Raw genomic sequence first — 9,379 nt, forward strand, 5'->3', positions numbered from 1 at the left:
TTATTCATGTAGAACGAAAAAAAGAAAGGGATACGGTAAATAAATGCTGCTTTCAGCATTCAATTAGCTCCATTCAAGGATTTTTTGACAATTAGTAGTAAATCCATTGTTTTAGATTGAACAGTCCTTTATTAGTTCATTCTTTCTGGTAGACGACGAATTGTTGGGTTACGACACCTTCTCGTTCTGATCGTTTGGTTTGTTTGGAATAAATCTAATCGTGTTCTTGCAATACTTGTTTCCGTCAACTGAACGATTTATTCGCATTCCCTCTCCCTCTCCACACGGATTTTCATTTAAATAAGAAAAAGATATTTGTTTACTAACTGCTGTTTCGTTCGCGCAACTTCTGATTAATATTTCTTTAGTTTTTGCTGCTGTTACAAACTAGCCAGAATATCACCCACAAGCTGTGCTCGCTTTAACCGACGACGACCAAACCGTCCTCGGGGAATTCGTAGTGCGGTACCTCCAGATTGAGCGGGGCAGGTCCCTTCCGGATGCGACCGGACGCGTCGTAGTGGGAACCGTGGCACGGACAGTAGTATCCACCGAAGTCACCGGCGTTGGCAATCGGGACACAACCCAAGTGAGTGCAGACACCGATCACGACGAGCCATTCGGGGTTCTTGACACGTTCCTGCAAATGGAAATAACGGTCAGGGAAAACATCCTTTATTGATTTACAAAAAAAACCTACCGAATCGTGCTGGGGATCACGCAGGGTTCCGGTGTTGACGGCCTCTTCGGCAGAGATTTCGGCCGCCGTACGGTGACGGATGAACAGCGGCTTGCCACGCCATTTGAAGGTAACGGACTTGCCCTCCGGGATGTCGGCCAGCTTGATTTCGATCTTGGCCATGGCCAACACATCGGCCGAGGCACTCATCGACGACACGAAGGTGGACACCAGTGACTTGGCTACGTAGGCGGTTGTGACGGCGGCACCTAGGGGGGGAAGGAAATTATATGCCTTAGTGGGAGGAGATATTTCTGGAGAAAAATAAGGGAAGTTACCTCCAACCATCAGGTAGGTGAAAGCAGCGCGTTCATCAGCCGAGTCATTCTTGGCGTTGGGTCTCTTGACCTGATCGCGACGATAGGCTGAGAAATCTGGAGTCTGGATGTCGGTGTGCGCCAGACGGATTTGGCCGGTAGCTGTTATAAACGAGAGGAAGCTTATTAGAATATGCTAAATTGTTATTCAAATTGCCTTAATAGATAAGTTAATGAAGAGTAAAGTATAATCAGTATCAAGCATAATCTATGCATACAATTTTTGAATTACATATACGAAAACTAGAAACATGTAAAACAAGGGTTAAAGAAGGCTGAATTTCGAAACTCTGAAAATATCAACAGAAATGGCATAAGACTGAAATAGTGATTTGACTGGGATCAACAGACGACCAACGGTCTTAACCATTCTATACCTAGTAAATTTGGTGCGGAGATGTTTTTCTACAAAAATTTGTTGTGGAGTTCTAAGTGCTCGTAGATTTCCACTGATAACACTAGTTTACAAAATAAAATGAAAGTCGTGAACTTCTGACAACGACCAAAATTTTTGAAGTACAATTTAGCGCTGATTTCGAAACCGCGCTTCAAAAAATTTTAAGTAGAGCAGTTTTTGAGTTTAAACTTAATATCGAGTTTTACAATTTTTTAAAATATAGAATTTACTAACATTCAAATATCTTGCGTTTTGTTCAATCAATTTCAAATCTTTTTCCATAAATTAAAAGCTGAATACAATACTATTCGACCATCTGAATGCAGGTTTTGCGTCAGATTGATGAAATTACAGATATTGGCGAGGTTTTGGGACGATCTCCTTAAATTTTAGCAAAATTTCCAAAAATATATGAAGAAATGTATTTTTTTCGATAAAAAAAAAACAAGCTAAAAATTCTTTCTCAACGTATACTTGACATATCATGTGTAGGCAAGTTACAGTAAAAAAAAATCAGCTCTATCGGAGCATTGATTATGGAGAATGAGATGTGTGAAATGACTTTGCTTAAAAATAGAACAAAAATCGATTTCACATCATCAACCTTGTATGGAAAGTCGAAAAAAAAATCCGCTCTACTGTACTGTACTGTACTTTTATTTTTCACGTTTTCGAACTCGGAACATGATTCTACACCAAAAATGATCATTAGCTTACCGAGTTCAAAAATGCTGTAAACTAGTGTAATGTGTCCGGTCTACGTATTCCACGGCTTTTCTCCATTGGCATAGCTAGCTTTTTTTTTCTTGCTCTCTTAACGAGAGAGAACGAAAAATGAACGAACGTTCTTATCAAGATAGGCTCGGAAATAAAGGACGAGCCTATCTTGAAAAGAACGGCTGCATTGCCATCCATCTCCACTAGACTGACTTATTGTTCTAGAGCTGTGTGAATGGCATCTTCAGCTTCATTCAACCTAGGAGTTGGTTAATCCCCATTATCTACCATGCTGATGTAGTCATTTCTATCGCTGTCCTGAATCTCTGTGCTTGTGGTCCTTGCGGTATTCAAAGTGTTCGTTGTAGTGCTTCTTTCAACATTCAATCAACTTATCAATCCTATCATGGTCCATCAATTTGATTCCTTTTATCACCAACTTTGCAGGGTTGTTCTCCGCCATTCTTGCGACATGTTCTACCCACTATTCCAGTTTTTACCACTCTCAGGAATATTGCTGCTCCATAAAATGCAGCGAGTTCGTGCTTCATCCTTTGCCGCCACACACCATTTTCCTGCATAACACTGTAGGGAATCGCGCCACTTGGGCGGTGGTTTCTATTTTCGTCTGTTTCCGCTATAACTCAGTCAAATTTGAACCAATTGAGACAATTTTTGGAATGCGGTGAGATAGGTATAGTATCTACCCGTGTACAACATTTCAAGTCAATTGGTTCAAAATTAACTGAATTATAGTGGGAAACAGACGAATATAGAAACCACCGCCCAAGTGGCACGATACCCTAGATTAGTTCGTGTCGCTCGAACAATCAGAGTTCGTACAGATCTTCCTGGAGCATGATCCATGTCTTGTGTCCGTAGTGGGGTCTTAAGGGTGAAACCTCTACATAACCGTTTTTGGGAACTCTCGCTAAGGTTACTTATCAAGTGTGGAGTGAGCAACACACTTGTATTGAAAACTTCGAATAAATGCTCAGCCTGAACAGTCAAATTTCATGAGAATCTATTTTTTCCATATGTCATCTGATATAAGCCTCGCAGATTGTAATCCTCCTCGTGTACACTTCACCAAGGACAGTGCCTCTGTTAAATGCGATCTGTCCATGAAACAAGCTGTTCAGGGAATACCAGATCAACTTCGATGTAGGCTCAGTGTACCAGTTATGGCTATAGTACCTCAAATTCGCCATAGTTGATTTTCATCCTTTAAAGATATAAATCAACAAGCAAAATTCCGTGAACAATAGATCACGATCACAAAAGATGATTGCAATCATTCAAACTTCACAATTTGCTCAAATTATGGTAAAAATAAATCATTTTCCTTAACTTTTCGGCCTCCTTGCACCCTATTTCGCCATAGTGTACCAGTTATGGCAAATCCCATAAGGAATGCATGTAAATAGTGCGAAGTGGAACCCAAATTAACAAATGTGTCCATAACTGGTACAGGGTTCCTATCATTGGCACACGCCGTAATAAATACTAAAAGTAGTTTTGGCTCCGGTTTTATATTTTTCCTGTAAAGTATGGAAACTAATCTATCATTTGACTTATTGTTTACACTCGTCGGTCTTCTTCTTATTTTTGTAGAAATAGTTTTTCTTAGGTGGTGCGATAACTGGTACAGGCACCCTATATCTATTCCTCGCATTTTTAACGAAGTAAAATGTCAATTCCTGAAAGAGTTTCTTCACTGATGGGCAGGCTTGTTCGCACTGAGCGCATGAAAATTCTGCTCTTTGGATTTACACCATCAAGCACATAAAAATAGAAATCTTTTCATCCTATCAGATAGAAGGATGTTGAAATATCCTAAATGTCATTTCGAACTATTAAAAAACCGCACCGCTGAGCCGCACGGGCCGTTCAAAGTGAAATTCACCAGGGTGTTTTCACCCGGGTGAAAATCTCTTTGCGCGCTCCTTGTGGCTCTGCGGTGCGGTTTTTTGACAGTTCGAAATGACATTTAGGATATTTCAACATCGTTCTATATGATAGGATGAAAAGATGTCTAGTTTATGATGTGCTTGATGGTGTAAATCCAAAGAGCAGAATTTTCATGCGCTCAGTGCGGACAAGCCTGCTGATGGGTATCGCATAAATGGATCCACCGGTTTCGGTGTCTTTAATGAAAATTTCACCGCATTCCGCAAACTCCAGGGAACTTGCTCGGTTTATGTTGCTGAGCTGGCAGCAATCAACTCCGCTTTGGGGATCATTTCCAACATGTCCGCAGACCATTTCTTCCTTGATTTCTTCATCTTCTCGGATAGCCTTAGTTCTATTGCGGCACTCCGATCGATGAAACATTCATCTTACTTTCTTACTACAAGAATAAGGGAGATGATCGGTGCACTGGTCGAAAGATCACCCAGGTAACCAATAAGCAGTAAAAATTGCATTTATTTAGCACTATATGCGCCTTTACTGCAGGTCATTAAATGCTAATATGCCGTATATGCGCCATAAGTGCTAGTTAAAAGCAGGTTTAGGCCCAATATACAGCTGATTAAATGCTTATCTTTCCTATCCCCAAAAAATCGATCATTATCAAACATATTTTCCCCTGCGCATTTCAGTCGCTTCATATTCTTCCCTTTCTATTTTTACTCACACTCTCCTGTGAGACTGTTGTTTATTTTTGCAGTTGTTTTTTGCTGTTCCCGCTGAAATTGGGATTCGATCCCACAATCCTCTGGCAGATGATGATGCTGAGCCGCGCTACAGGATGCTATAAACGATCAGATAATGTGCGTTGATTTTTTGATCTATTAAAGGCTCGAGTACCACACCGGTAGTTATTTTGCTGTGCCCGGACAACGGCTCGGACACGTGCTGATAATTAAACCATCCACATAATACACGATGGCATAATTGGTTTCTTATTCCATGCGATTTATTTGAAAAATATTTGTTCTCTCGTTGATTTACTTTGTTGCTACCAGTAAATGATAGGACATCTGAATGGTAATGGATCCTATAGTCGTGGTACATGAATTGAAAAGTTGAAATGTGTAACAGTTTTAGCATCGCTCATCTCTCTTAGCAGTTTTATGGCAATAAAGTAGCAGTTAGGATGCTTATTAACCAAAAAATATCGTGCATTGGAAATGCTACACAACAGCTGTCAGATTTTAAGCAGCATTTGAATTGCTAATTCAGAGCAATTCAGCAGACGAACTGCTATGATACAGCAGCAAGCAGATATAATGCAGTTTTATAGCTGAAATACAGCTTATTTAAATGCTTATTGGTTACCTGGGCATTCAACATTACCTTTGTAGGTATGTGTCCCCTCACAGTGCTCAATGACAATGAGAAGGCGGACTCTCTTTCTGTGCGCCCTGGAAGGTGAAATCTATGATACGTAGAAGAGTTTTACATGATGAACTTTTCCATTTTGTTGCCAGAGTTCTTTTCAAAGTTGTCAAAATAATTGGCGAGATGGCCAGCTGGAACGGTGGAATGGATTCCATTATTCCTAATGTTTCCTTGCGAGTTTGGCGATATGGTTTGGATGTAAATCACATTTTCAGTCACGTGATGTCAAGACTTATGGGTGTATGGCCAACAATTACTAGCTAGATGCGCATTAACATAGGATTAACCTTGCGTTGAGCAATGTTTGTACTAAGTGCGGTTCCGGTTATGATGACATCGACCACGTAGTTTGGCAGTGCCCGGAAAATGAAGCCTCCAGCGCACTATTATTGGATACCCTTGAGTACCGAGGTAGAAAACCCTTTGTTCCTGTGAGAGATGTGTTGGGCACCCGCGATGTCACTTCTTATATGCTTTGCATTTATGACTTTCTTCGCTTGTCTTGTATGTATAAAGGTTTAGTTCTCTCGAGTTTTTTTTTTAAATCCCACTGCAATATGGTGGTGAATCGCTACAAAGAAAATGGACACGCCAATACGTCGTACCTCCTAAATGAACTTTAGTGAACCATGACCCCTAGTCCTTATTATTATTATTATCTTTATTATCGAGATTTTCAGCCAGGGGCTGGTTCATCTCCGGACCCCTAGTCCTTATCATGTCCATCATTGAAAGCATAAGTGACCTACTAACTTCGAGGTGCCACGAGTATCCTGGCCCCGTCCCTTACTAACAACGTTAAGTCTGAAGATATTTGTAAATATCTTCCGCAAAGCTTTATACGCGATTGAGCCTCAAATAAATGAACTATATAGATAAAAAAACACCGTTCGTATTAGCATTTTGCACACATGGCACAATTAACGTAGGAATGAATCTTTTTGACAGCAACTCCTCCTGCGTGAAAGTATCGCTGTCTATCTGACACAAATAACTTGCTAGACAAATCCTTTCATGATCGGTTCCGCCTACCAGCATGTATTTTTTACCCATTCTACATCAGTCCAACAAAGCGTTCCAGGCGGATATACAGCTCTGCCACAGACAAACATAGTAGGACCTATAGAACAATTTTCGTAAAAAGTCATCGCCCACTTCACACTATAGATAGTAGAGTAAACATCGTAAACACCATCACCTGGTAGTAATGTTTCACGTTCGCAAACATGCCGGGAATCTACCTGTCAAACTGCATACATTTTCGCTTTGAAACTTATATCCCTCCCTATCTCCGCCAGCTCCTCTATAGTTTATTAACTCTATTGAATATCGTCAACAGAAGGCGCTAGTGTGAAACGTCAAACGCAAATAAAAACGATGCGCGCGTCTCTGGTTGCCACAACTGTGAAGATTTAAAATGATCGTTGAATGCGTGGTTACGTCTGTTTGTCAGTGACTGTGCCACCGTACAAAAGTTTTGAGGATAATGCCTAGGCGAACGCAAAGCACGCAAATTGACTGGATTTCGTGAAAATCGTACCCCAGCATTGTTATTTTTAACAGAATGGCCAACTTCTCAGGAAAGCCGTTGTCTATCCAGGTACGCCAGGCCAATTTTCGAAAATTTTCAATGATTTTAGATCTTGTACCGACTTTTCGAACCCTCTAAGCAGAATACCCTCTTCGAATGAGTGTAAGAAACTGATTACCTACACTCATTCGAAGATTTTAGTTTTTTTTCTGGAAAAGTCTAGATCGTGTATGTAGAACCTTACAAATTCCTGGCAAAACCTAACAAATTCTGTGAAAAATTTGTCTGGATCCTTCAGATGCGCTGTTCTGTCAATAGTTTCGTATGCCGTTTTTATGTCGATGAACAGGTGCTGTGTTTCCAACACCTGGTCTGTATTTTCTTCCGGATATTATGATTCGCCGTATGGTGAAGATTTGGTCACGACAAACGACGGAAGATGATCGTGGATAACACTGAAGGCGGCATTCAAAGCGGTGATCTCTCTGAAGTTCTCACATCACGTCACATAACAATCATTTTCTTTGATAATTTCCTGAGGAACGTTTTTTTTTGACTCAGTATGGAATTTCGACAATGATTTTTCATAAGGGCCTAATTGACTTGATCGATTTCTCTTCGTCGACTCTCTCTTTCGCTAATAACTTGATCAAAACGAACAAAATCATTATTCTCTTTGTTTCTATAGCAAGATGTAGTCATCTCCTTCGCATTTCAATCAAAAAGTTTTGGGAAAACTCAATACACATTCTGTAATGACACAAAGAGATAATCGATGAAGAGAATTCGAAAATGTCAGTTAGGCCCTAATGAACAATCAGTGTCGCTTTATGCTTTTATGAATTATTTTGCCCATCTTATTTCCTTGAAATCTCACGGGACGAACATCGAATGAATATTTATTATTGCAGACTACCTCCCAAATTGGACTATCACACTTTTTTTAGTGCGCCTGAAAAGTTTGATAAAAGTGCACATTTGCCTCGGATCGTCTCGACGTCTTCGGTGCACTTATTCCTCCATTTATACAAGGAACAAATGCACCAAAGACCTCATCTCGATCCGACGTGGCGCTGCGCTGCAATCACACTTTGAAGGTGTGTGCACACTATTGTGTCAGTCCAATTTGGGGTGCAGTCAGCAATATTTTTGTCCGAATCTCTTTTATAATCTAGCACAGAATATGTTGAACCGGATGTTGAAGCACACACTTGATATACACTATTTGATTGAATTTCGACACTGTTGATACACCGTTCAAAGTTTAGTGTTCAAACGACCTGCTGATCTTGCCTTGTTTTGTTATTGTGCTAGGTTAGGTTGTTCGACATAAATACTTATTCAATGATTTAAAACTAGAAACCTCATAAGTTTCAGCCAAACTTAGTTTAAAATTATCGAAAATGATCAAACTTTCAAACCGCGGCGCCTCACTAAACAAAAACAAATTGGAACCATTCCCGCAGTACCAGGGCAGGTTACATAACGATAGATTTTTCACTACTGTCTCCGGTGGAAGCACTGCTTATGCAACCCCGTCGTTCTAAAGTCCCTCGCACCAGACCCGTACATTTCCCGCACTGCCCGAAGCCCCAAGAATCAAGAAAAGGGTCAATAATAACCTGCAACTCCGGACACCACCCGGACCACGGACCGGGGCAGTGCGCAGTTTGGCGAGCTGGCAACAATAGGAGTCTGACCTGCGACGGCTGGTTTCGTCTCGAGTTTGACGGGCACGGCAGCGGCCTTGCAGCCACTCGCGACGGCCTGCGACACCCCGCGCACGTACGACAGCTTGGCCAGGTTTCCGATCATCCTTGCTGGTTCCGGGATTGCTGCTCCTTCTGGTGGGGCCTTGCGGAAAAGCCTTCCTTTTTTTCGGGGTTCAAGAGCACTACACTTTTGCACACTGCAAAGGGAGATGACTGCGATTCGCGGAACGACGCACGGATTTTTTCGTTCGAGTTTTGACGTTTTATCGATGGTTTTTGACAGGAGCGGTGACAGTTCGAAGCGAAAAAGACTGTGCTGCACTGCGAACCCTGCATTACTCTTTAAATAGTAAAAAGTACCCTTTTTTCACAAATATATGAAGCTGTCAAAATAAAGGGTACTTTAAAAAAATGAATAAAGAGTAAATTTTGCTCTTTTCGAAGTATCTGGCACATTCCCATTAATGGGTGAAAATTGTGTTGGCAAAGTTCTGTTATAAAAAGGACCAGTACCCCGGCCGGAAAGATGACGAGGAACAAAATCTCCAAAGTATTTATATTATCAGTTTTTGAACGAGTATATATTAACTAATGATATTCTTTTTGCAGGGATCGCTTCGA

General features: G+C 40.9%; 1 protein-coding gene across 2 annotated transcripts; it reads right to left on the reverse strand.

Moving 5' to 3' along the window:
• Positions 1 to 229: 229 nt before the first annotated feature.
• LOC109404395 (cytochrome b-c1 complex subunit Rieske, mitochondrial) lies at positions 230 to 9,025 on the reverse strand. 2 transcript variants are annotated; one of them, XM_019677256.3, is made up of 4 exons: positions 8,747 to 9,025; positions 1,018 to 1,158; positions 701 to 948; positions 230 to 640 (listed from the first exon to the last, which is right to left on the reverse strand). In XM_019677256.3, exons 1-4 carry the CDS (start codon positions 8,859 to 8,861, stop codon positions 422 to 424), a joined length of 723 nt encoding a protein of 240 aa, XP_019532801.3. In that variant the 5' UTR covers positions 8,862 to 9,025; the 3' UTR covers positions 230 to 421. The 2 variants fall into 2 exon arrangements, with proteins under 2 accessions (XP_019532801.3, XP_019532791.3); XM_019677246.3 differs by having other exon boundaries at positions 8,669 to 9,025.
• Positions 9,026 to 9,379: the final 354 nt, after the last annotated feature.

The sequence above is a fragment of the Aedes albopictus genome, chromosome 2, assembly GCF_035046485.1.
Source record: "Aedes albopictus strain Foshan chromosome 2, AalbF5, whole genome shotgun sequence".
Lineage (NCBI taxonomy): Eukaryota > Metazoa > Arthropoda > Insecta > Diptera > Culicidae > Aedes > Aedes albopictus.